We start from the raw sequence: 26,689 nt of genomic DNA on the forward strand, positions 1-26,689 counted from the left end.
CCCAACAAGTCCGCACCGACCCGCCGAAGCGCAACCCACCCATACCCCTATATTTACCCCTTACCTAACACTACGGGCAATTTTAGCATGGCCAATTCACCTGACCTGCACATCTTTGGACTGTGGGAGGAAACCGGAGCACCCGGAGGAAACCCACGCAGACATGGGGAGAACGTGCAAACTCCACACAGTCAGTCTCCTGAGGCGGGAATTGAACCCGGGTCTCAGGCGCTGTGAGGCAGCAGTGCTAACCACTGTGCCACCATGCCGCCCATGTAGTGGGAAGTTAATTTTAGTGGGAGCCTGTTTAGAGTTTTGAGCTGTTACCCTGCAGTCATTTTAATTTTGATCATGTAGTTGTAAAACCTTCCATGCATTTCTCAAGACTGACAGGATTTTCTTTATTTCTGTCTCATTGCTCTGTGCTCTGACGTGAGTCCTGATCATTCTCCCTCACTGTCAGTGCTGTGTTCAGCTCATCCTGCTTCAACCTCCATGCCCCTGTTTGGCTGTGGGCCTGAAACAAGCATCAGGGCACAACTTGGGCTTTGGTCAGTGGGCAGCAGCCTAACCTCTGGACCATTGTTTCTTGCTGCCATCCGTTAAACAAAGCAAACCCATGGCAGGTTGTGAAGGATGTCCCTTGGGTCCTGTTTACTTTGTTGGTGGGCTTTGGTGTCCCCACTGGGGCTTAATGCTACTGGGGTAGAATGGCCCCTTCATCCTTACCCTGTCCATCTTTGTTTGAGCAGAAACCCAAGTTTCTGAGACCAAGAGGATACGGGCAAGGAAGGAGAAGGAACTTTGAGGCCAAGGAAACTGATTAACAACTGATTCTGGGGCTGGGAGATATATTTTGTTCATTTGACCAAATATGTTTTAACCCAAAACTGTGAAAAAAAACATACATTTGGAATATTTTCTGAGAATGAGTAATCCAATTTTGGGGGTAGTCCTAGGGTCAGGACCAGGATGAATTGTAATGATGTGTTTTGATTTTTGCACTAATCTTGTTGCTATCCTGTTCTGTGCCAGTCATTGTAGCAGTCATCCTCTTCGTTATCCTCGCGCTATTGGTCTTGCTGTTCCTCTACTATTACCGACACAAGGGCAGCTACCTCACGAATGAGGCCAAACCCCTGGAACCTTCCAATGGGGCCAAACCTGTCTCTCTGAAGAAAGACCAAAACCTTCCGCAGATACTGGAAGAGACTAAAACTGAATAATTGGAGCTGAGTTTGCATTGTGTCAAGAGTGGGATATAAGAGAATCTCTGACTGAGATGCAGTCCCTTATTAAATAGGCTCTGTCTGGATGATTAAACATTCCTTATTTATAGAGAAACGGGGAAAAGAATTTACAAAACCACATCACAGGTTTTAGTAACACGCTTGCTTGTGTCTGCTCCTGAAGAAAACTTTCTAATTGGCAATTTTTTAAAGGATCATGTGGAGTCTAATGCTGCTAATTAAGACTTAAACTGAGTAGAACCCGTATCTATATATGAATTGCTGCTGCTGCTAGTTACAGTGAGGAACATTCTCCTAGTTCAAACTATAATCAATGCACCTGCTATATTCGCTGCTACTCTCGTGCATGAAAGATATCTACAATATGCAGTTCACGTTGACATCAACAATCACTTGAAATTTTTTTCTCTTTTTACTCTTTCTGTTGTCAAGTTTGAATCAACGTTGTATAAAATTGTTATTGTAGTATTTTATAAATAGCAGTAGCATTCTGAGAATATGAATGTCATGTGGAGATTGAACCAAAATCTTCGGAAGGTGGGGAAGATGGTGAGACGTCAGCCTGGCCTTTGTGTGAACCAAATCCATAGGTCCTGCCATGAGGACTAGGGACCGGTCCAGTGTTGGACCACAGCATGAACATCAGCCAGGGAGCTTGCAGCATCACTGCCATGACCCAGTGACATTGGGAGCAGACAGCACTGAGATGAGCTTTTACATCTATTAAAGGATTCTGGATTGGAATATTTTAGGGCTGTAGAAGTTGAGAATAGAATCAGTGGGTAGAATCTTGGTGAGGTGTCAGGATCTGACTTGACAGGAGGAAAGCCAGTGCAAGATCTCTGCTACCAAAGGCCCACTGACCACTGAGCCAATCAGACTGTGGCCAGGTCACTGTGTTGGATCATGACCCTAGGGTGGAAAGCTTCAGTCAATGAGAGCTTCTTTGCAGCATCACTCAGGTGTTGTGGCTGCTACATAGAATCGTGAAATCCTTACAGTGTGGAAGGCAGGCCATTCAGCCCATTAGATCCACAAAACTCTCTAGGGGGGGCATCCCACTCGGGGCATCCCACTCAGACCCACCACTCCCACCCCCATCCTAACTCTGCAAGGCTGCATTTTCCATGTTCGGTCTACCTAACCTGCTCATTTTTGGACTTGGGGAAGCAATCAGAGCCACCAGAGGAAACCCACACAGACACAGGGAGAATGTGCAAACTCCACACAGTTGCCCAAAGGTTGAATCGACCCTGGGTCCCTGCTGCTGTGAGGCAGCAATGCTAACCACTGATCCACTGGGCCACCCTAATCAGAGCTGAAAATGTGTTGCTGGTAAAGCACAGCAGGTCAGGCAGCATACAAGGAACAGGAGAATCGACGTTTCGGGCACAAGCCCTTCATCAGGCCACTGGGCCACCCTAATCAGGCCAAAGGTCAGTTAGCAGCCAAAACAGAGACAGTGAAAGTGAGGGCTGGATTTTTTGGGAGAGGTGAGGGGTCATTAGGAGAGGTATTGGCAGCAAGAGCAGGGACTGCCAAGTTCCCACACATTGTCCAGGCCCTGATGTGATGAGCTAGCTGTGAGGGTTTTAATTGCCCCATGGGGAGGGGCTCCCTAGCAGCTGGGTGACTGAGAGACTTTAAGCTGAGGAGGAAGGTTGGTGATGAGACTTTCTGCCCAGAGCTTACTGTTCAGGAAGAGGTGGGAAAAAGATGAATAATTGGTGCAGCACCACACCATCAAATGAAACCGCTTCCTCATCTCAAGTTCCACCCCACAGAGAGCGGGAACAACCACTCAATGTCTCTGAACAACACAGTCCACAGCAGTTAGTGACAGCAATGGTGCTGCCATTCAATGGGATAGAGCTTGGGGGTGTCACTGATAGGGGTGTTGGTCTGGGGGAGTCTATGAGAAGGGTGTTAGTCTGGACAGGGTTTTGGGTGGTCTGTGATAAGGGTGTTAGTCTAGACAGGATCTGGGGGAGTATGTGAGAAGGGTGTTAGTCTGGACAGGGTTTTGGATGGTCTGTAATAAGGGTGTTAGTCTAGACAGGGTCTGGGGGAGTCTGTGAGACGAGTGTTAGTCTGGACAGGGCTTTGGAGATATCTGAGAGGGAATGTTGGTCTAGACAGGGTTTGGAATGTGTGGGTGAGAATTGTTGCGATTTAGAAGGGTTTCAGGATAAAGCCTGAGATAAGGTTTTACCACTTGTGCCATCATTCCTGAAGCCTTCCCCCAGCCTCCATAGAACATTACAGCGCAGTACAGGCCCTTCAGCTCTCAATGTTGCGCTGACCTGTAAATCAATCTGAATCTGATCTATCCTACATTATTCCATTTTTATCCATATGTTTATCCAGTGACCATTTAAATGCCCTTAAAGTTGCCAAGTCTACTACTGTTGCATTCCATTCCCCTACTACTCTGAGTAAAGAACCTACCTCTGACATCTGTCCTATATCTATCACCCCTCAATTTAAAGCTATGTCCCTTTGTGTTAGCCATCACCATCCGAGGAAAAAGGCTCTCACTGTCCACCCTATCTAACCCTCTGATTATCTTACATGTCTCAATTAAGTCACCTGTCAACCTTCTTCTCTCTAATGAAAACAGTCTCAAGTCCCTCAGCCTTTCCTTATAAGATCTTCCCTCCATACCAGGCAACATCCTAGTAAATCTCCTCTGCAAAGCTTCCACATTCTTCCTATAATGCAGTGACCAGAACTGTACACAATACTCCAGGGCAGCCGCACCAGTGTTTTGTACAGCTGCAGCATGACCTTGTGGCTCCAAAACTCAATCCCTCTACCAATAAAAGCTAACACAAATAATGTCTTCAAAACAACCCTGTCAACCTGGGTAGCAACTTTCAGGGATCTATGTACCTGAACACCGAGATCTCTCTGCTCATCTACATTACCAAGAATTTTACCATTAGCCAAATACTCTTTATTCCTGTTGTTCCTTCCAAAGTGAATCACATCACACTTTTCCACATTAAACTCCATTTGCCACTTCTCAGCCCAACTCTGCAGCTTTCCTAAGTTCTCTGTAACCTGCAATATCCTTCAGCACTATCCACAACTCCACCGACCTTAGTCATCTGCAAATTTACTAACCCATCCTTCTACAACCTCATCCAGGTCATTTATAAAAATGACAAACAGCAGTGGCCCCAAAACAGATCCTTGCGGTTTAATCACTAGTAACTGAACTCTAGGATGAATATTTCCCATCAACCACCACCCTCTGTCTTCGTCCAGCTAGCCAATTGCTGATCCAAACTGCTAAATCACCCTCAATCCCATGTCTCCGTATTTTCTGCAATAGCCTACTGTGGGGAACCTTATCAAACACCTTACTGAAATCCATATACACCACATCAACTATTTTACCTTCATCCACCTGTTTGGTCACCATCTCAAAGGAATTAATAAGGTTTGTGAGGTGTTGACTATCCCTAATCAATTTATTCCTTTCTAGATGATTATAAATCCTATCTCTTATAACCTTTTCCAACACTTCACCCACAACTGAATTAAGGTTCACTGGTCTATAATTACCAGGGTTGTCTCTATTCCCCTTCTTGAACAAGGGGACAACATTTGCTATCCTCCAGTCTTCTGGCACTATTCCTGTTGACAATGACAATATAAAGATCAAAGCCAAAGAGTCTGCAATTTCCTCCCTGGCTTCCCAGAGAATCCTCAGATAGATTCCATCCGGCCCAGGGGACTTGCCTATTTTCACACTCCACATAATTTCTAAGCAATGGATTCCATAATTGAACAACACTGAATTCTTCTTCCCAGCCTGAATCTCTAGGTATTGCTGATTGATGGAATTTCCCCTATGTTTAGCAAGTTAAAGGAATTCTTACAGGCACTGCAAGGGCTGTCCACTGAGAGGATTACAGGCACAAAACATGTGCCTCTTTCCCTCTGTCTATCTCCCCTCCCCCTTTATCATTGTTCCCAACTGATGTAATTAATCTTTTTATTGTTTGTGCATTTCTGTATTAAACTCATTATATTAATAGTTTGGTTGTTTGGCTTTGTTAAGAAGTAGTTATGACTGTAAGATCGTGAGTTAACCTGCATCTTCACCACTCCATACCCATGTTTCTCAGCTACAGAGGTATTTCCACTGTGACCCTGTATTCGGGTTCCCTTGGCATTTGCCCTAGGGCTGGGGCACTGTCCTTGGTCAATGCCAATTACACTGCCTGATCTCCAGCACAGCACAGCACAGTGGTAAATCTGCTTGGAATTGTTCCTTGAAAATCTGCTCAGCAATAATCTGCTCACTGACATCCAGTTTGGGTTCCACCATGACCACTCGTCCCCTGATCTCATTACAGCCTTGGTTCGAACATGAACAAAAGAGCTGAATTCCAGAGGTAAGGTGAGAATGACAGCTCTTGACATCAAGGCTGCATTCAACCGAGTGTGGCATCAAGGAGCTCTAGCAAAATTGGAATCAATAGTTATCGGGGGCAAACTCTACAGTGGTTGGGGTCACACCTGGCACATAGGAAAATGGTTGTGGTTGTTGAGGTCAGCCATTTCAGCTCCAAGCTATCTCTGAAGGAGTTCCTCAGGGTAGTGTCCTCAGCCCAACCATCTTCAGCTCCTTCATCAATGACCTTTCTTCTAATATAAGATGAGAAGTGGGGATGTTTGATGGTAATTGCACAATGTTCAGCACCATTTGCAATTCCTGATATACTGAAGCAGTCCGTGTTCAAATGCAACAAGATCTGGACAATATCCAGATTTGAATTGACAATGACAAATAACACACAAGTCAAAATGTGTGGCACTGGAAAAACCACAGTAGGTCAGGCAACATCCGAGGAGTAGGAGAGTTGATGTTTCAGGTATAAGCCCTTTTTGACTCTGACTCTCCAGCATCTGCAGTCCTAACTTTCTGCTTGTAACACATAAGTGCCAGGCATTGACCATCTCCAAAAAGAGAAAATCTAACTATCGCTTCTTGACACTCAATGGTGTTAACTTCAGTCAATCCCCACTGTCAGCATCCTGGGAGTTACCAGTGACCAGAAACTGAACTGAACTAGCTATATATATACTTAAACTACAAGAGCTTAAGGTCAGAGGCGGGGAATACTGCAACAAGTAACTCACCATCCCCAAAGCCTGTCCATCATCTATATGGCACAAGTCAGGAGTGTGATGGAATGCTCCCTAATTGCCTGGATGGAGCAGCTCCCACAACACTCAAACCCAGGACAAAGCAGCCCCAGTTGATTGGCACCGCATCCATCACCTTCAATGTTCATGCCCTTCACCACTCCATGAAACAGAGGGATCTTTGTCCTAAATCATCCCTTGCTGTTCAGTTGGTACAGTTTTCACCTTTCATTCTTCTACACACTCAAAACAACTTTACATCCCAGGAATCAACTTATTGAACCTTCTGTGAACTTATTATTCTTTACTTAAGAACAACCTGAATTCTCTCTCTACAGCATTGTGGGTCTACCTACAGCATATGGACTGCATCTGTTCAAGAAGGCAACACCACCACTTTTTCAAGGGCAACTAGGGACAAGCAATAACGGCTGGCCCAGCCAGTGATACCCATATCAAATGAAAGAATTTGGTAAAACTGTGCTGTGTGCATTTTTAAATTTCCTATACATTTGCATCATGATTTCCATATTTTTATAGACCATTCCTTTAAAATAACAGCATTCTATTTTCCTTTCTATTTACTCACTGTATGTACTTACATGGTTTTTATGATTCAAATACAAGGACAACAAAATTCAAAGCATTCTGCAGTCGCTTATTCATTTACTGAGGGAGTGTTGCTCTGTGGTCAGGCCTTGAGTCATAGAGATTTACAACACAGAAAAGGATCCTTCAGCGCCCCCTAACGATTCTAATCCTCATTTTCTCGCAGTTGGATCTGAACTGTGTATATCTTGGCATTGCAAGTGTACATCGAGATACTCTTCAGTGTTATAATGTTTCTGCCATTCCCACCCTTACAAGCAGCGAATTCCATATTCCCGCCACCTACTGAGTAAAAAAGCTTTTCCTCACATTGCCTTTAAACCTTCTGCCCTTATTTAAAATCTATGCCCCTCATCATTGATTTCTCCATCAAGTGGAAAGGTATGTCCTTCATCATTTTATACATTTCTTTTACGTTCCATCTCAATCTTCTCTGCTTTAAAGAAAGTATCCCCAGTCTGTCCAATCTTTTCTCATAACTGAAACTCTTCCGCCCAGACAACACCCTGGTCAATCTCTGCACACTCGCTAATGCTTTCACATCACTCTAATAATGTGGACTTCAGAAGTGCATACAATACTCTAGTTGTGGACTAACCAAGGTTTTATACTGTTCCAGCATCACCACCTCCTTGCTCTTAAACTCTACGCCTCAGCTAATATAGGCAAATAAACTATATGCCTTCATAATCATTTTATACACCTGTCCTTATATTTTAAGGAACCAGTGTAAACATGCATCAAGGTCCCTCTTATCCTTGATGTTTCCCAGGGCACTACCGTCAATCTCATATTGCCCTACCTTGTTTGTCCTGCCCAAGTGCATTTATCTGGATTGAATTCCAGTTGCCACTGATCAACCCATAAAGATCTCCTGTAATCACTATTACTGTCCCAATTTTTGTATTAACTACAAACTTAATCAAGTCTAATTTATATAAAGCACAAAAAACAAAGGCCCCAAAACTAACCCCTTTGGACTGGACACAGACTTGCAGTTGGGGAAAAAAGACACCCCTCAGCCATCACTCTTTGCTATCAGTTTCCCACATCACACCTGATCAAAAGCCTTGCTGAAGTCCAAGGAGGATACATAAAAAGCATTGCCCTGTCCTACACACCTAGTCATCCCTTCAAAAAATTCAATCATGAGACTCAGCAAAATTGCAGTGATTCTGTAGAACTGCTGTGGACAGCTCTGCCCAACAACCAAGGCATACTGGTTTTTTTGCATTGGAATTATTAGTTTAAAACCTTACAGAACACATATTTGTTAATATTTGGGAGTGGGAAGGATGCCAAAGGGAAAAGGAGTGTGCAAACAGCAACAGGAAGGACACTCCCCTGTAGCAGCAGGCATACCAGAGACAGTAGCCTCTCCTGAACCCCCCGGGGACCTGACAGACTCTCGGGAATTTGCTGCGGTGATGGAGAGACGTACCTTGAAAGTTGGGGCTGCGATTGAGGAGATCTGTGGGGAGATTCGTGCCCAGGTCTAACCTATCGTATTCATGCTGCAGAAGCATAAGCAGGAGATCCAGGCCCTCAGGGAGAGGCTGGAGGGAGGTGGAGGGTCGAACTAAGGCCTCAGAAGCTGCGATGGAGTCCTCATCCAGTCGGATCCAGGTGCTGGAGCGAGAGGAGCAAGCCTCGCGAGACCATATCGACGACCCCAAAAATCAAGATGGGAGGATAAATTTCCAAATTGTCAGGCTCCCTGAAGATGAGCAGCCAGTCAGCTTCCTTGAAAGCTGGCTGCTGAAGTTTTTGGGCCTTCACATGGAGTCCAGCAGGCTGCAGATTGAAAGGGCTTATCAGGTTACAGTGCACAGGTCAGGGCTAGTGCAGCCCCCTTGCCCAGTCCTAGAGCACTTCCACTCATATAAGGACAAGCAAAAAGTGATAGAAGCTTCTAGATTACTGGGAAAAGATCCGCAAACACTGCTGTACAAGGGGTCAAAAATCATGTTTTTCCAGGATTTCTCGGCAGCTTTAATTCAAAAGAGGAAATCCTTCGCTAAAGTTAAAAAGAGGCTGAGGAACCTGGGCATCCAGTACTCCATGAGATACCCTGCAGTGCTCCATTTCAGCAACGAGGACTCAGTTTATACATTTGACTCAGTGGATAAAGTTAAAAACTTTGTGGACACTTTAAAATAGATGGACTGGCCTAAAGAATACGGTTAATGTTCGTTCTCTTTTCCTTCTTTCCCCATGTTTTCTCTTCCTTTTTTCATTCCTTTCTTTCTCCCTAATAATTTCTTTTTTTGGAAAGGGGGATAAAAAACTTGGAATAAGTTGTTCCTTTTTTATATATAACTGGATTTTATAATGGGGAATTTTGTGGATGTTCTTTGTTGTCTCCCCATTTTTTGTTTGTTCTGTTTCTCTTTTAATCACAAGTAGGGGTGACATGAAGCTAGGGATGGGTGGAGTGCTCATCCTGACTTCATGTTTTTTCTATTGATTTAAGGATCATCTTTTTTTTTCTGGTCTTAGGCTGGGACACAGTCCGGATTTAAAGGAGCTGTGAAGGAGGGGATGGGTAGGGTGAGTGCCCCCTATGGGCAGGGAGAAGAGTCTTCCATTCAAGGTTTTATAGTTGGTTTTCTTTGTAGATTTTTTGGTAGTAATAGTTGTTTATAGTTATGATAGAGTAGTTTTTATAGATATAGTTCTTTGACTCTATGATCTTTATTTACATGTGCTCATCACTTTGTAAGCAGGGTTCTCCTTCCCAGGGGTTCAAGGGTGTCTGATTGGGGATATGGCTGAGTGTCTTATTAAATGGTGCACCTGGAACATCAAGGGAAGTCATTCGCCTGTTAAAAGGAAAAAAGTGCTTTCCAGCCTTAAGAGAGAAAGGGTTGATATCGCTTTGTTGCAGGAAACCCATCTTGATGATGGGGAATACTTGAAATTACAACAGGGGGGTTATAAACAGGCATTCTTTTCATCCTTTACTATTAAAAGTAGGGGAGTGGCGGTACTTATCCAGAAAAATCTTCCATTCACATTATTAGATCAGGTGAAAGATGAGCAGGAATGGTTTGTGATACTTAAAGCCCTGATACATGGGGAGGAATATGGCATTTTAAATGTCTACTGTCCACCGGCACATCCCCTCAAATTTTTGATTAGTGCTTTCTCTAAGCTGAGTGCCTGTGGAACACGGCACATTATTATTGGGGTGGGACTTTAATTGTCTTTTGGATCCGACAGTGGACAGGTTGCCTTGTGGGCCCCCAACTATTTCTTCACAGGCCAAGCAGGTGGTTGACTTATGCAAGGAGTTGGGGCTGGTGGATATTTGAAGATGTCTTCAACCTACCGGCAGGGACTTCACCTTTTTTCAAACTCACATAAATTTCACACGAGGATTGACCTCTTTCTGGCTCCCTCGGCCCTTCTGGATTTGATTATGGGTTGTAAAATTGGGAATATAGCTATCTCTGATCACGTGGCGGTATATTTAGAGGTTAAGGCCAAGAGTGAGGGGCTGGGTTTGTGGCACTGGTGTTTGGACCTTCTTGTCCTTAAGGATTCCAAATTTGTGGAATACTTTTTGAAGAAATTTCAGGAATTCTTGACTATCAACTCCGGCACGGCTAGTAGTCCATCTATGCTATGAGAGACCGCTAAGGCCTTTGCTAGGGGATTAGATATTTCCTATTCGGCTAGCCGGAAACGAGAGGAGGAGGAACAGCAGCGTCTACTTGAGACACATTTTGTGTGGCCTTCGGTGACTAAGCTACAGTGGATCATAGCCCTCTGGGCTGCCTTGAATTCAATACTGACACAAAACACAAAGAAAGAACTTGCTTTCGCTAGACAAAGGCTAGGGTGGATAGGTCAGGGAAGTATTTAGCGTACCTTACTAGGAATAAGCGTGCTCCTCATTCCATTACTGCAATCAGAGACAGTGCCGGGGTCTTAACATATGACGCTAAAAAGATTAATGAGGCTTTTCGGAGCTTTTACTCTGAATTGTATTGGTCTGAAGGTTGCGAGGACAGGAGGGCTAAAATGGAGCTCTTTTTTAAGAATCTGGACCTCCCAGGGATAACCTTGGAACAGGCCTCTCTCCTTAATGCCCCCTTGACAGTTCAAGAAATACAGGAGGCAGCTGGGCAACTTCAGAGTGGGAAAGACTTAGAACAGTTTATGTCTTAGAACAGTTTGGGTTGGGTGGAGTCTATGCTAGGTGGGTGGAGGTTTTATATTGCCACCCTCTGGCCGTGCTCATCACCAACGGGGTGAAGTCTGGGAATTTTAGGATTGGTAGGGGTAGTCGGAAAGGCTGCCCCCTCTCACCGTTGTTATTTACGTTGGTGATAGAGCCGCTGGCAGAGGCCATTCGTCAGAATGTCCACATAACCGCTCAGAAGTGTGATCGAGGGCACACAAGATTACACTGTATGCGAATGATGTCCTTTTGTTTTTATCTAACCCGATCACCTCCGTACCCCATTTGATACAATGTGCCAATTCATTTGGGGCTATTTCAGGATATAAGATTAACTTTGCAAAATCGGAGGCTATGCCTTTGTAGAACCTTAAGGATGTGCCAGAAGTTGAAGGTGGCCCTAAGTTCCCTTTTAAGTGGTCACGGGCAAGGTTCCGATACCTAGGCATGTTTATTACCCCCAAGTTTGATCTGTTATTTCGGACTTGCTCAACAATATTAGGCGAGATCTCCAGAGATGAGAGGCTCTTCCAGTTTCATGGCTGGTCCGAATATCTCTTATTAAGATGAATGTTCTTCCTCGTTTGCTTTATCCCATGTGTATGCTCCCTATAATGTTTCCCAGGTCAACACTGTGGAACCTTATGGGATGGTTTGGTTACTTTGGCATCGTGGGCGGCCCCTCATCAAACTTACTAAATTGTAGTTGCCTCAAGGGGTGGGGGAGGGTGGGGGGAGTTGATTTCCCAGTCATCAGGAGGTATCAGTTAAGTTCCCTGCTGTCCTTTGTCTGTGATTGGGTAGGTAACGATCCAAACTCAATATGGCTGGATATTGAGACCTCCCAAGAGAGTAGTAAGGGTATGGAATGCTTTGCCTGCAATGGTAGTAGATTCACCTACTTTACGTACATTTAAGTCGTCATTGGACAATCATATGGACGCACATGGAATAGTGTAGGTTAACTGGGCTTCAGATTGGTATGACAGGTCGGTGCAACAATTGAGGGCCAAAAGGCCTATACTGCGCTGTAATGTTCTATGTTCTCTTATTAACCTGTTGTTCATGGATATGAGGACAGTTATGGACCACTGCCAGAGCCCCATTGTCATTAGTACAGTCTAGGCACGGAGGGCGATGCATCAGAGTGAGGGTTGTTTATCCAAGACTTCGCCACTTACAGCTTTAGTTGGCATGCCAGGGGTCCGACCAGGGATGATGGACTCAGGGTTCAAACTATGGGCAGCGAGAGGTGTTTCTAGTTTGGGAGACTTGTTTGAGGGGGAGGTTATGATGTCTTTTGAGCAACTGAGCCGCAAATACGGGTTGCCCAGCAGAGATCTTTTCCGTTTCTTTCAGGTTAGGTATTTCATCCAGAAGAAGACTACGCTGCTCACTAAGCCCTATAAGCCCGATACAGAGGGGTTGTTTCTACATTCCACAAGCACCCTTTCGGTTAGTGCCCTCTATCGCCTGCTGGGTGGCAGGGCCTGGCAGGATATTAATTGGTTATGTGAGGTCTGGGAGCAAGAGCTAGGAGTGGAGATCTCTTCTGAAACATGGGAGAACATATGGGAGAATACTCGAAAGATCTCAATCTGTCATAGGGCATGCGCTACGCAGTTAAAAGTTTTGCATAGGGCTCATCTGGCACCAGACCGTCTGGCGAAGTTTAAAAAAGGGGCATCTTCAGTGTGCCCCATATGTAAAATAAGTGTAGGTACTGTTACCCATTGCTTCTGGACATGCCACAGGCTCCGTGTTTATTGGAGCGCTGTGGCAGGAGAGATAGGGAGGGTATTGAGGACTGAAGTCAAAGTAGACCCGATATCTCTCCTCTTAGGTCTACCGAATTTACCATCTTTAGACGGGCATAGGAAGAAACTATTTAATGTTCTTGCATACTGTGCACAGAAAAATATTCTGATGAATTGGGTGTCTGAGAACCCGTCCAGCTTGCTGGGGTGGCAGAAATTAATTATGGAGCACATTCCCTTGGACGTTTTTATAAACATGGTGCACCACACAACAGACCGTTTTTATACGACATGGCAGCCCTACTTGAGTTATTTGGATATAGATTTGTCAGTTTTCCTAACTAGGGCATATGCTTAACCAGGATGGTTAGGTGTGTCAAGCCCTGGGCCCTGAGTTAATATGGGTATATATACAATGCTCCCGTTCCTTTGTTTGGGAGCTTTGTGTCGAGCAAAGCTGTTCTGTATTGTGTTTTTTTTTGTTTTTTTGCTTTTTTTAATCTATTATTTACTTATTTATTGGTGTTGCTTTGCACAGTGGTAGGGTTTATTTTGTATTATATGGTAGGTTAGTAGTTAGTGGACTGTAGTTGTATTGTAATTTGTGTTTTTTTTTCTTTTTATTATACTGATATTTGTTATTTGTGGTATTTTTCAACAATTTTATGTTTGTAAAGTTTTTAAAAATTGCTAATAAATATATTTACATAAAAAAAGAACTGAGGGAATGCTGGATTGACATTTAACTGAGGTTGTGGGTATACTCTCAGGTGGATGCTAGACAATTGTCTTAGACAGTATTGCACACAGACATGAGTTTCACTCCAAAATTTAATTTGTACAGCGAATGTTTTATTAACTGGCCCCCATGGGACCAGGAGCATGCTGTTTGATCAAATATTCCGGTTGATCAAGAGGTTCACACAATCACAAAAACACACACCAAGTAACAGAAACGTAATGCAGAAGGTTATACACATGACTGTTATACTTTATTTTCAGCATAAATCATTTCAATAAAAATGCCTGAAATACAACTTACCTGCAGAGAGCCTTCTCACTCACACCCTCAACTGACCACTTGGATATCACAAAGTTTGTGATAACACAGTAAACTTGTGGTATTTCAGGTATATAATTTTTGCCAGATTATCAAAAGTGCTGGTTCATAAGGTGCCAGTTAAAACAAAGTTTGCTACAACACAAGCCCAAAATAATGAAACTGTTTTGAATATATGTGGCTTGTACTAAACAGTTGTGAGAGTTAAATACACAAGAAAGAGAATAATTTTGTCATTTTTATTTCAAGTGTTATTTAAAGGATTCTGCTTCAGATTTCACTTCAAGGACCCAACTGTTGCCAGAAAATCAGAAACTGCAAAGTCAGTTTGCCTGAAATCAAATCAATCTTCCACCCTTGTCAAAGCCATCGCTCCAGCAGAGAACAGACTGCTTCAGAGAAGCTCTGTTACATTAGGACAACTAACTAATTGCTGATCTAAGAGTGTCCCTTGGTAACAGTGGATGCAGATATCATAGATGAGAACTAAACAGGGTTTGCAAACCCAAGGCAGTGGGATCTTTCACAAGCTAAGCTTATAATGTAGCTTATAATGTGGCTTCTGCTGCAGCAAGTACATTCAGCGTAAGACAAATCATTCTTTGTTTTTCTAAACTTTAACTTTCTCTCTCTTTCTGTCCCAACATTATTTGGCTGTTGGTTTCAGTGGCAGAAACATTTAACACAGCAATCATGATTTCCACAGTCTGAATTCAATATACAGCTCACTGTTCCAACTAATTTCTAGACACTTCCTGACATTAGGAACCCAACTCAATGTGTCCAGAATAAGAAGCTGTGACAAATGCCTGATTCTCCGTTGTCTGTCAACTTTGGATTGCATCCCTGGGGAGGTCCCACAAGATCAGATTCTGTATCTTCAATGGAGTTGCCTTTCACAGCTATTAAATTCTGACCCCTGATCAAGCTGAACTATGGAGTAAATTCTCAGTAACGGGAAGGGGGTCCAGCAGGTGAAGCTGGAGGAGGGGTAAGTGTGGTTATCTGCAGCAAAAGCACAGCTGACAACACACAGCAATGCGAAATACGCTTTTTCCTATGTCTGACAAAGTCACGTTGGTCAAATTCACATCAGGTGTTCAGGAAAGAAGGCCGTGGATTTGCTGCACAGTCTAACTGACAATCAAACAAAAACTTAACATGAAGTAACAATGGGATCACAGCATTTCCATCTTCCGTTCAATTCCCACGTATTTCAGTGCATCAGCCTGACTGTATCTAAAACAGAAACACAGGAGTCAGTTTATCATGTGTTTCAGTGGATAGCACAAGCCTGTTTTCTGCTGATCTCATTTGTATTGGAATGAGCTTTGGTTTCACTGATACCCTTCGACGGGATATTTTAATAGCATTTTTTAGTTTACATCAATCTAAAATTGCACTATAATTACAACAGGAAGAGGGAATAAGAAGCAAATTAGGGTCAGTTTGACATTCAAAGTTGGGTAAATTAGGTCAGTGAGCTGCAGTATCAGACAGCCATGTCTTATTTTACATACCATTGTGCTTACAGAGACCTGGTTTGTAGACAGACAGCAGTGGAAATAAACTTTGCTGAATCTCTTTTTTTCAAGGTAAGAGGGAGAAAAGAAAGGAGGAAGGAGTAGCAGAATTGATTAAGGAGAGACTACAGTGCTGGAGAGACACACTGTCCTCTAAGAGTGAAGGACAGAATCTATTTGGTTAGATTTAAGTGACAATAGAGGGTCCCATATCATGGCAGGGTGTTTTCTCCAGATCATCACTGAAAATTTGAGAGGAACCAAATTTACAAGGAAATTATAGAAAGATCCGAAAGCTATGGCATAGTTATGACTAAAAGACTTTAAAATCATAGTATCATGGACCTGTGTTTGATTCTACCCTTTAGCCAACTGCCTGTATCTATGTGGGTTCCCTTCAGGTGCTCCTGTTTCCTCTAACAGTCCAAAGATGTGCTGGCTAGGTGGATTAGCCATGCTAGGATAGAGGATTGGGCCTGGGTGGGATTCTCTTCAGAGGGTGGGTCTGGGCTCAATGAGCTGAATGCTTGCTTCGACACTGAACAGATTCTATATTCTATAAACTGGGGTATAATCGTGTAAAGGAGAGAAAGCAGGAAGAATGTCTGCAGTGTCTTCAATAGAATTTTGTTTTATCATTAAAATTCCAATTTATTGGAGAAGACTGTCACATCGCACTGGGGGAACAAGCTGTTATTCCCAGAGTCATCACAAAGATTATGGGTTCTACAGAACATACAAAATTCCCCAATTAATCTGTGTTTTAGACTAAAGTTGACAGAAGCATAAACCATCCTTTTGTACTAACAGGAAATACTATTTAGTACAAGTGAATAGACTATACCTATAGATAAGCAATAATGAAACATTGGCATGTAACTCCATGTTAAAACTGTAACCAAATTATAAAACTCACCTGACATACACATAAATATACACACAAACTATAGAGAAAGCCTCGGTTTTATTGGTAAAGGGAAAGCAATCCAGTGGCACCTATTATTCATTGGATTTGCTGAGATGTTTCTTGTGTTGATCAGAATGCTACTTCTCAATCGGTTTTCTCAGGACACTTTCACCTGTTTGCAGGAGGCACAGGGTGGCTGGTTCACAGTCAAAGGGTCTCTAACATTCTACTGAAAATAAACCGATTTTCTTCTGGTTTAAAGTAGCTTTTACTGCAGAGAACAGAGAGACAGCTCCTGAGCTCATAGAGATCTGAAGGCTTCTCACTATCCTGATCACAGCCCCAAGGTGATTAGCTACCTGAGAGCTAATTACATCGTTGTTACCAGCCAGAAAACTTTAGGAAGCAGACAGTAATAGTGGAAGGATGCTTATTGGACTGGAGGCCCATGACTAGTGGAGTGCCTCAAGGGTTGGTATAGACCCATTGCTATTTGTTATCTCTATCAATGATTTGGATGAGAATGTACAAGACATGATTAGTAAATTTGTTGATGACACTAAAATAAGCAGTATCATGGACAGTGAGGAAGGTTCTCAGAAATTGCAGCAGCACCTTGATCAGCTGGGGAAGTGAGCCGAGAAATGGGAAATGGAGTTTAATATAGATAAGTGCGAGGTCTTGCATTTTGGAAAGTCAAATCAAGGTAGGAGTTTCCTGGTGAATGATAGGGCCTTAAGGCGTGTAGTGGAACAGAGGGATTGTGGAGTTCAGGTTCACAATTCTCTGGAAGTGGAGTCACAGGTAGATAGGGCAGTGAAGGCAGCTTTTGGTACACTGGCCTTCATCAGTCAAGGCACTGAGCATAGAAGTGGGGAAGTTATGTTGCAGTTGTACAGGACGTTGGTGAGGCTGCACTTGGAGTACTGTGTTCAGTTTTGGTCACCTTGTTATAAGAAGGATATTATTAAATTGGAAAGAATGCAGAAGAAATTTACAAGGATGTTGCCTAGACTGAATGGTCTGAGTTACAGGGAGAAGTTGGACAAGTGAGGACATTTTTCTTTAGAGTGTAGGAGACTGAGGGGGGACCTTATAGAGGTGTAAAAGATCATGAGAGACATGGATAGGGTCAATACGCTCAGTCTTTTTCCCAGGGTTGGGCAATTGTGGACTAGAGGGCATCAGTTTAAAGTTAGTAGGAAAAAATAAAAAGAAACCTGAGGGGCAACTTCTTTTATACAGATAGTGGTATGCACCTGGAATGAGCTGCCCCTGGAAGTGGTTGAGACGGGTACATTAACAACATTTAAAGGTATTTGGACAAATACATGGATAGGAAAAGTTCAGAAGGATATGGGCCAAGTGCAGGGAAATGGGGTTAGAGTGGATGGGCATTTTGCTTGGTATGGACCAGTGTGGGCTGAGCAGCCTGTCTCCAAGCTGTAGGACTCTAATTCCAGAGATGAAAGTCCCATCTTCTGATGAGTGATTGAGTCATATAGACCCATACTCACTAGAATGAGAAGGATGGGAGGAGATCTAATTCTAGTAGCAGATCGAGTTGTGTGGTTGATGTGATGTACATGGGCTTCCTAAAGCCAGATCACAGCATTGTTGGCAAAGCTAAACCCCGCAGGATAAAACGATATTTACATTGATTTGTAAAGTTGGATTGGTTACAGGAAATAGAAAGCTTTGGTGAATGTTTTCCAGCTTGAGGAAGGCAGAGAATAGGTTTTCCCAGCTGCCAGTTTTATAATCATGGCTGTTCCTGACCTTTGTAAATGGCGGTAAATAGGAATACGGAGAGACATAAACCTGAAGGGACTAAGGAAAATAATAAGAAATGACTGCTGTCCAAATGTGCTCTTCACCTTCAATGATTTGTGAAGATTTAATGTGATCTTTTACCTGTAATCGAAGAATAATTCCTCGCCAGTGTGGATCATTCTTTTTGCAAATATTCCAATTCGGTGATCGCCATTCACCATGACAACTGGAAGAGGAGAACTTGAATTTAGCAATGTACGGGAGCCATTGTCCATTTTTGTGGGTCAGACGTCAAGAGGTTGGGAACCACAATTCTGATGGCAGGGGGCTGAGTTGGTGGTGCCTGGTCTGGAAGGTCATGGGTTGGTGGTCACATCAGTAGAGGGAGTCAGTCAGCTTGTCACAGGTCATGAATAGTCATGAGGTCAGAGGTCTCAGGGTCAGACAGGTAGTGATTAATGCAAATGGATACAGCATTTCTTGAAATGAAGAGCAAATTACCATTTTCCCTGTCACATCATTGGCACTCTCTTCATGTCACTTGATTCCCTGCCACCCCCTCTAACCTACCCATAACTGCTCCACCCCATTTACCCTCCACCCTCAAATTCATTCTCTATCACCCCTGCCATCACCATGAGGTTTCTGAATCCTTACCTTTCGCATAGCAGTTGGGATTGACGGAGTGATTTGCAAAACGGATTTTGTTTCCTTTGCGAGTTGCATCAACAACAAAATCTAGAAAATAGGAAATGAGAGCAATGATGAGGCAGGAGCCTGTTTCATCCCCATCACCCAGCCTTTATTATCCCTACCCTTCAGACTATCTTAGAGGTTAGAGGTGTGAGAGCTGATCTTACTGAAGCATGGGATCCTGAGGGTAGATGCTTTTTCCTGTTTGGGGAAATCCACAACTAGGGGACACTGTTTAAATATAAAGGTTTCCTCATCTCAAACAAAAACTCAGCAGGTCTGGGATGTCTGCAGAGAGAGAAACACAGTGATCATTTAGAGACCAACATGACATGAGAATGACGAGAACGAGGGTAGGTCCGATCAAGGACAGTAGTGGGAGACTGTGTATTGAGTCGGAAGAGATAGGAGAGGTCTTGAATGAGTACTTTTCTTCAGTATTTACGAACAAGAGGGACCGTATTGTTGACGAGGAGAGTGTGAAACGGACTGGTAAGCTAGAGGAGATACTTGTTAGGAAGGAAGATGTGTTGGACATTTTGAACAACTTGAGGATAGACAAGTCCCCCGGGCCTGACGGGATATATCCTAGGATTATGTGGGAAGCAAGAGAGGAAATTGCAGAGCCGTTGGCAATGATCTTTTCGTCTTCACTGTCAACAAGGGTGGTACCAGGGGACTGGAGAGTTGTGCCCCTGTTCAAAAAAGGGAATAGGGATAACCCCGGGAATTACAGGCCAGTTAGTCTTACTTCGGTGGTAGGCAAAGTAATGGAAAGGGTACTGAGGGATAGGATTTATGAGTATCTGGAAAGACACTGCTTGATTAGGGACAGCCAGCACGGATTTGTGAAGGGTAGGTCTTGCCTTACAAGTCTTATTGAATTCTTTGAGGAGGTGACCAAGCATGTGGATGAGGGTAGAGCAGTGGATGTAGTATACATGGATTTTAGTAAGGCATTTGATAAGGTTCCCCATGGTAGACTTATGCGGAAAGTCTGGAGGCATGGGATAGAGGGAAATTTGGCCAATTGGATAGAAAACTGGCTAACTGGTCGAAGTCAGAGAGTGGTAGTAGATGGCAAATATTCAGCCTGGAGCCCAGTTACAAGTGGAGTTCCGCAGGGATCAGTTCTGGGTCCTCTGCTGTTTGTAATTTTTATTAATGACTTAGATGAGGGAGTCGAAGGGTGGGTCAGTAAATTTGCAGATGATACGAAGATTGGTGGAGTTGTGGATAGTGAGGAGGGCTGTTGTCGGCTGCAAAGAGACTTAGATATGATGCAGAGCTGGGCTGAGGAGTGGCAGATGGAGTTCAACCCTGCCAAGTGTGAGGTTGTCCACTTTGGAAAGACAAATAAGAATGCGGAATACAGGGTTAACGGTAGGATTCTTAGTGAGGTGGAGGAACAGAGGGATCTTGGGGTCTATGTTCATAGATCTTTGAAAGTTGCCACTCAGGTGGATAGAGCTTGTAAGAAGGGCTATGGTGTATTAGCGTTCATTAGCAGAGGGATTGAATTCAAGAGTCGTGAAGTGATGTTGCAACTGTACAGGACTTTGGTTAGGCCACATTTGGAGTACTGTGTGCAGTTCTGGTCGCCTCACTTTAGGAAAGATGTGGAAGCTTTGGAGAGGGTGCAGAGAAGATTTACCAGGATGTTGCCTGGAATGGAGAATAGGTCATACGAGGATAGGTTGAGAGTGCTAGGCCTTTTCTCGTTGGAACGGCGAAGGATGAGGGGTGACTTGATAGAGGTTTATAAAATGATCAGAGGAATAGATAGAGTAGACAGTCAGAAACTTTTTCCCCGGGTGCAACAGAGTGTTACAAGGGGACATAAATTTAAGGTGAAGGGTGGAAGGTATAGGGGAGATGTCAGGGGTGGGTTCTTTCCCCAGAGAGTGGTGGGGGCATGGAATGCGCCGCCTGTGGGAGTGGTAGAGTCAGAATCTTTGGTGACCTTTAAGCGGCAATTGGATAGGTACATGGATGGGTGCTTAAGCTAGGACAAATGTTCAGCACAACATCGTGGGCTGAAGGGCCTGTTCTGTGCTGTATTGTTCTATGTTCTATGTTCTATGACACCACTTTAGAGTTTGTTCTCTCTGAAGCTTGCTAATCTTTGCATTCGCTTCCCCACTCAGCAATGGAGACTGGGTTACTTCTTCTTTCTTTGCTCTGATATGGGATGTGAGAATTGCTGGCAAGGCTGGCACTTGTTGCCTATTCTTATTTGTCCTTCAACTGATTGACTATCCAGGCCATTCCAGAAGGCTATCTGTGCCAAAGGGCTGAGGTTAAGGTTCTGGTTTACTGGGTCAGTGACATTATCCACTATACCACCATCTCCTCATATTAAATATATATATATTATGTTAAATAGATTCATGGTGGGGTGGAATTTTTGATGGATGAGGGAATCGGAGGTTCTCTGGAATGGGGTTGAGGTCACAATCAGATCAGCCATGAGACAGCCCCTAAATATGATGTGACACATGCATCTCCTGGTCGCTCAACTCACAGCTGAGCTCATTCTGTAGTCACACGTTGGATTCAATTGTCTGAGTCTATTCCAGAGGCAGAGAATCAGAAAATGCATTCCGTGGCAGCATAATCCCTGTGTGTATCCCAATTTTCCAATCCTCGTGAAATATTAAAGGGTTAATTTGTTTTGCTGACCTGCAGGAAATTAGATGTCCCAGGGATAGGGTGATATGTCTCTGTCTTACAGGTGGAATGTAAGGAATTTACATTCCCATCCTTTGCCATTCAGAGTCATTTGCATCATCATCCCTTATTCAGAATCAATAAGAACATTGCAGTTAAAATTCCGACTGCACCCTACAGTTACAAAAAAATACAAATTACACCAGGTCTTGCCATTAAGGAATGATTTAATCACATTATCTCTGGAAATGATGTGAACTCTACAATGCACCTTGAGTGGCATGTGACAGTGGGGGAATGGCTGGGGGTTGTTTTGTAAATGTTACTGACTGCAAGTTGAAACTCTTGTACTGGATAAAGGAAGGACTGTTGCTTCTGTTCAGAGAGATCTGTTGACATGGTTCTGCAAGCCCTGCAAAATATGTTAAGGATTCCTCCAGAAAGCTTGTACTTGTTTAAACAAAATTTGGTTGTTCACAGAAGTTGGCATGTTGCAGTTGTATCAAGTATGTAAGAATCTCAAGAAAAAGAACTTAACACTCAGATACCAGACCCTGTCTCCAGCATCACCTCTGATATACGACACATAAAACAGATTACTGGCACCACTGACCATTGTTTAGATTGAAGAGAAAACTGGACATGTATTTATCGTAGACTTTCCCACGACGATCTGCTTCATCCTGAGAAATTATCTGCAAGGAGACAAATCAGGGATCACTGATTGTCCCGCAGTGAGTGCAAACTTTCAAAGTAGACCACACAGTCTCTCAGCTCCTGCCCATGATCAATGATCAATGAAATGATCAATGGTACTCAGTCCAGGCCCAAGGCAGTCCACATAGACTCAGTTCGCATAGATTAGATTAGATTAGATTCCCTACAGTATGGAAACAAGTCGTTCGGCCCAACAAGTCCACACTGACCCTCTGAAGAGTAACCTACCCAAACCCATTCCCCTACCCTATATTTACCCCTGACGATGGGCAATTTAGCATGGCTAATTCACCTAACCTGCACATCTTTGGACTGTGGGAGGAAACCGGAGTACTTGGAGGAAACCCACACAGACATGGGGAGAATGTGCAAACTCCACACAGACAGTTGCCCAAGGCTGGAATCGAAACTGGGTCCCTGGCGCTGTGAGGCAGCAGTGCTAACCCCTGAGCCAGTTTCAACTTTGATCTCCAGCATCTGCAGACCTCACTTTCTCCTCGAAAGTTTCAACTCTAACCCCTGAGCCACCGTGCTACCCCAGTCCAGGCCCAGGACAGTCCACACAGACTCAGTCCAGGCTCATGACAGTCCGGATAGACTCAGCCCAGGCCTGGGACAGTCCACAGAGATTCAGCCCAGACCCAGGACAGCCTTAATAGACTCAGTCCAGGCCCAGAACAGTCTGAACAGACTCAATCCAGGTCCGGGACAATCCGTATACACTCAGTCCAGGCCCAGGACAGTCAGTATAGGCTCAGTCTAGGTTCAAGACAGTCCATATAGACTCAGTCCAGACCCAGGACAGTCCATCTGGACTCAGTCCAGACCCAGAACAGTCTGAATAGACTCAGTCCAGGCTCAGGACAGTCCACATAGACTCAGTCCAGGCTCAGGACAGTCCACATAGACTCAGTCCAGGTGCTGAGTGACTTCAATGCCTCAACTGAGCATTGCCATCCAATCAGGGATTAGCATGGATTTAGGGAATCAAATTATTTTTCGGATCAGAGGCCATAAACCAGAGGTCACCGTGGGAACCCGACATATTCCACCATGCAATAAGAACATTAAACAAAGACCAGGAGACTATTCGGCCCCTCAATCCTGCTACACCATTCAACAAGTTCATGGGTGATCTGCTCATGATCTGAACTCCACTTTCCTGTTCATTCCCACAATCCAGCCTTGACTGATCTTTGGTAGAGAATTCAAAAGCCTAACAATCTTCTGGGAAGAGAATTTCATTCCCACCTCAGCTTTAAATCAGACACCCCTGATCCTGAAACTTTGCCCCCTTGTCCTGGATCCACCAAGAATGGGAAATAAACATTCTCTCAGCACTCACCTTGTCAATAATCTTAGATAACAATGTCACCTCTCATTCTTCTAAACTCCAGTGAGTCTCAACTCGAGCTGCTCAATCTTTGACAGATGACAAACCTGTTTATCCTGGGTACCAGCTGAGTGAACCTTCACAGCATCTAATTACCCTTCTCTAAAGAGGAGACCAAATTGTATACAGTACTCCAGCTGCAGTGCCAATATGGCCTGTACAGTTATAAGAAGGCTTCCTATTTTTGTCCTTCATTCCCCTCACACTAAAGGCTAATGTTCAATTTGCCTCCCTAATCTCTTGCTGCTTCTGCATTCTGACTGCTTGCAATCCGTGTCAAAGACACTCAGATCCCTCTGCAACACAGCTGTCAGTGTCTCTACATTTACATAATGTCGCTATATAATATTCTGATTCTGTTCTTTCAATCAAAGTGAACAAGCTAGTAGGGGTGGCACGGTGTCTCAGTGGTTAGCATTGATGCCTCACAGCACCAGGGACCTGGTTTGATTCCAGCCTCGGACGACTGTCTGTGTGGAGTTTGCACATTCGCCCCATGTTATAGAGTCATAGAGATGTACAACACGGAAACAGACCCTTCGGTCCAACCCGTCCACGCCAACCAGATATCCCAACCCAATCTAGTCCCACCTGCCAGCACCCGGCCCATATCCCTCCAAACCCTTCCTATTCATATACCCATCCAAATGCCTCTTAAATGTTGCAATTTTACCAGCCTCCACCACATCCTCTGGCAGCTCATTCCATACACATACCACCCTCTGCGTAAAAAAGTTGCCCCTTAGGTCTCTTTTATATCTTTCCCGTCTCACCATAAACCTATGCCCTCTAGTTCTGGACTCCCCGACCCCAGGGAAAAGACTTTGTCTATTTATCCTATCCATGCCCCTCATAATTTTATAGGGGTGCTCCAGTTTCCTCCCACAGTCCAAAGATGTGCAGGTCAGGTGGATTGGCCATGCTAAATTGTCCCTTAGTGTTAGGTGCATTAGTCAGGGGTAAGTGTAGGGTAGGGGAATGGGTCCGGGTGTGTTATACTCTTCTGAGGATCTGTTGGGCCAAAGGGCTGGTTTCCACACTTCAGGTAATCAAATCTAATCTAATCAAAATCAATCTGCTAAATCTTTACCCACTCACTCAAGCTCTCAATGCCCCTCTGTAGACACTTTGTGTCTCACTTACAGTTCGCTTCCTCTTTATAGTGTAAATTAGTGGCAATACAGTCACTCCTTTCATTTAATTCAATTGTAAACAGCTGAGCCCACAATGCTTTAAACATTTTTTGTCCTTTACACACACTCTCCAAGACCTCATTGCTCACCTTGTCTATGATCTTCGAGGTTCCCAGACCCACCCTTCACATAGAACCCCTGTTACTGTAATTCCATGAAATCTGTTTGTGAACCAATCCTTAATTCCAACAGTGATGACTGACCTCTCCACAATATTCTGAGATGAACTCATTCTTCTGGACGGATTCCTTAATGAAGGTTCCCCATCCTGCAACGTCTGATGGAGCAATGAGTAGGTGCTGAGAGAGAAAGAGGAATCAGTAAGAGAGAGAAAGCCACATAACTGGGATCATCGCAGGATTTAGATTCACAATGAGTCCTGCTGCTGGGCCCAGCCCCAGCCCCAACCCCAACATGGCCCCTGGGAATGTACCGCCAACCCCATCGCCAACCCATCTCCACCCTAACTACTCGGAGCTCCGTGTCCTGCCCCTCACCAGGGTTCCCCTTGATCTCCCTCACCCTTGGGTTACCCCCCCCCCCAAGTTCCATCCCCTGCTCCCCCAGCTCTGAAGCACCTTCTTGAGGCCGCGCTGGATGCTGCAGTTCTTGCATGAGACGTTTTTGCTGCCCCAGTATTCAGCTGCCCCACATGTCTGGCACAGATCAGGGTCACACTCACGCACTGCCAGGTAACATGGGCACTGCTTGGTGTTACATTGGGTCTTACAGCGACAGCCAGGAAAACGATTCTGACCTGGGAGGAATCACAGAGAGCCATATCACAGTCTTAAACGCCAAATGGTCTCCTCCGACATCTGTTCAAACCATTCAAGAAGAATTCCTTCTCAACCCTTCCTGAAGTGTTCAGTCTGTTTGTGCTCTGACTCGTGTAAAATGAATTTAAACCCTTCACAATCTCAAAAAATTCTTCATGTTGATTAACTGTGGGATCTATTCTCATTTGCATTTTTCATACAATGAGGCCAATGGCAACACCAGAGACAATTTAGAATATCTGTATCTTTGTTTCTTTATTCATTCACACAATGAGGGTGTCACTGGCCAGACCAAATTTATTGCCAATCCCTAACTGCCCAGAGGGCAGTTAAGACGGAACCACCTTGCTGTGTCTCTGAAATTCCATGTAGACTAGACCAGGTAAGGACAGCAATTTCTTTCCCTAAAGAACATTAGTGATCCATGTGGGATTTTATGACAATTGACGTGTTATGTTAATATTTGACCCAGATTAATATTGAAACTATATTCCACAATCATTCTCACTGCCTCCCGACCTCTTACCAATCAGCTGACAATATCTCAGTTGTTCTTCATACCCAGTTCCATCACTACCATAGCCTCAATCCTCATTGGCCAGTAGTTCCATTTGGCAAAGGCCCATCATATCCTTTCATCCATCCCTGCCAGACCACACCCCATACCCACCTCCCCCAGACCACACCCCACACCCACCGCCCCCAGTCCACACCCCACACCCACCTCCCCAGACCACACCCCACACCCATCTCCCCCAGACCACATCCCACACCCACCTCCCCAGACCACACCCCACACCCACCTCCCCAGACCACACCCCACACCCACCACACCCTACACCCACCACCCCCAGATCACACCCCACACCCACCTCCCCAGACCACACCCATCTCCCCAGACCACAGCCACCTCCCCCAGACCACACCCCACACCCACCTCCCCCAGACCACACCACACACCAGCCTCCCCAGACCATACCCACCCCCCCAGACCACACCACACACCCACCTTCCCCAGA

At 44.4% G+C, this 26,689-nt stretch overlaps 2 protein-coding genes across 6 annotated transcripts in view; one reads left to right on the forward strand and one right to left on the reverse strand.

The window, feature by feature from the left end:
• The window catches only part of cntnap1 (contactin associated protein 1), a 91,855-nt gene extending 86,560 nt beyond the window's left edge, over positions 1-5,295 (forward strand). For all 5 annotated transcript variants that reach the window (XM_087977687.1, XM_087977688.1, XM_087977689.1 and 2 more), the window contains one exon: positions 1,036-5,295. In XM_087977687.1, coding sequence (XP_087833813.1) covers positions 1,036-1,226 — 191 coding nt within the window. In that variant the 3' untranslated portion in view covers positions 1,227-5,295. The remainder of the gene's footprint in view (positions 1-1,035) is intronic.
• Positions 5,296-13,775: 8,480 nt separating this feature from the next.
• The window catches only part of ezh1 (enhancer of zeste 1 polycomb repressive complex 2 subunit), a 37,516-nt gene continuing 24,602 nt past the window's right edge, over positions 13,776-26,689 (reverse strand). Inside the window, exons 15-20 of the mRNA XM_087977692.1 lie at positions 25,470-25,648; positions 25,095-25,190; positions 22,202-22,283; positions 18,883-18,963; positions 18,367-18,451; positions 13,776-15,261 (exon numbers count right to left, since the gene is read on the reverse strand). Coding sequence (XP_087833818.1) covers positions 15,201-15,261; positions 18,367-18,451; positions 18,883-18,963; positions 22,202-22,283; positions 25,095-25,190; positions 25,470-25,648 — 584 coding nt within the window. The 3' untranslated portion in view covers positions 13,776-15,200. The remainder of the gene's footprint in view (positions 15,262-18,366; positions 18,452-18,882; positions 18,964-22,201; positions 22,284-25,094; positions 25,191-25,469; positions 25,649-26,689) is intronic.

The sequence above is a fragment of the Chiloscyllium plagiosum genome, unplaced genomic scaffold (assembly GCF_037043375.1).
Source record: "Chiloscyllium plagiosum isolate Xiang-an unplaced genomic scaffold, Cpla_swu_hap1 HiC_scaffold_32, whole genome shotgun sequence".
Lineage (NCBI taxonomy): Eukaryota > Metazoa > Chordata > Chondrichthyes > Orectolobiformes > Hemiscylliidae > Chiloscyllium > Chiloscyllium plagiosum.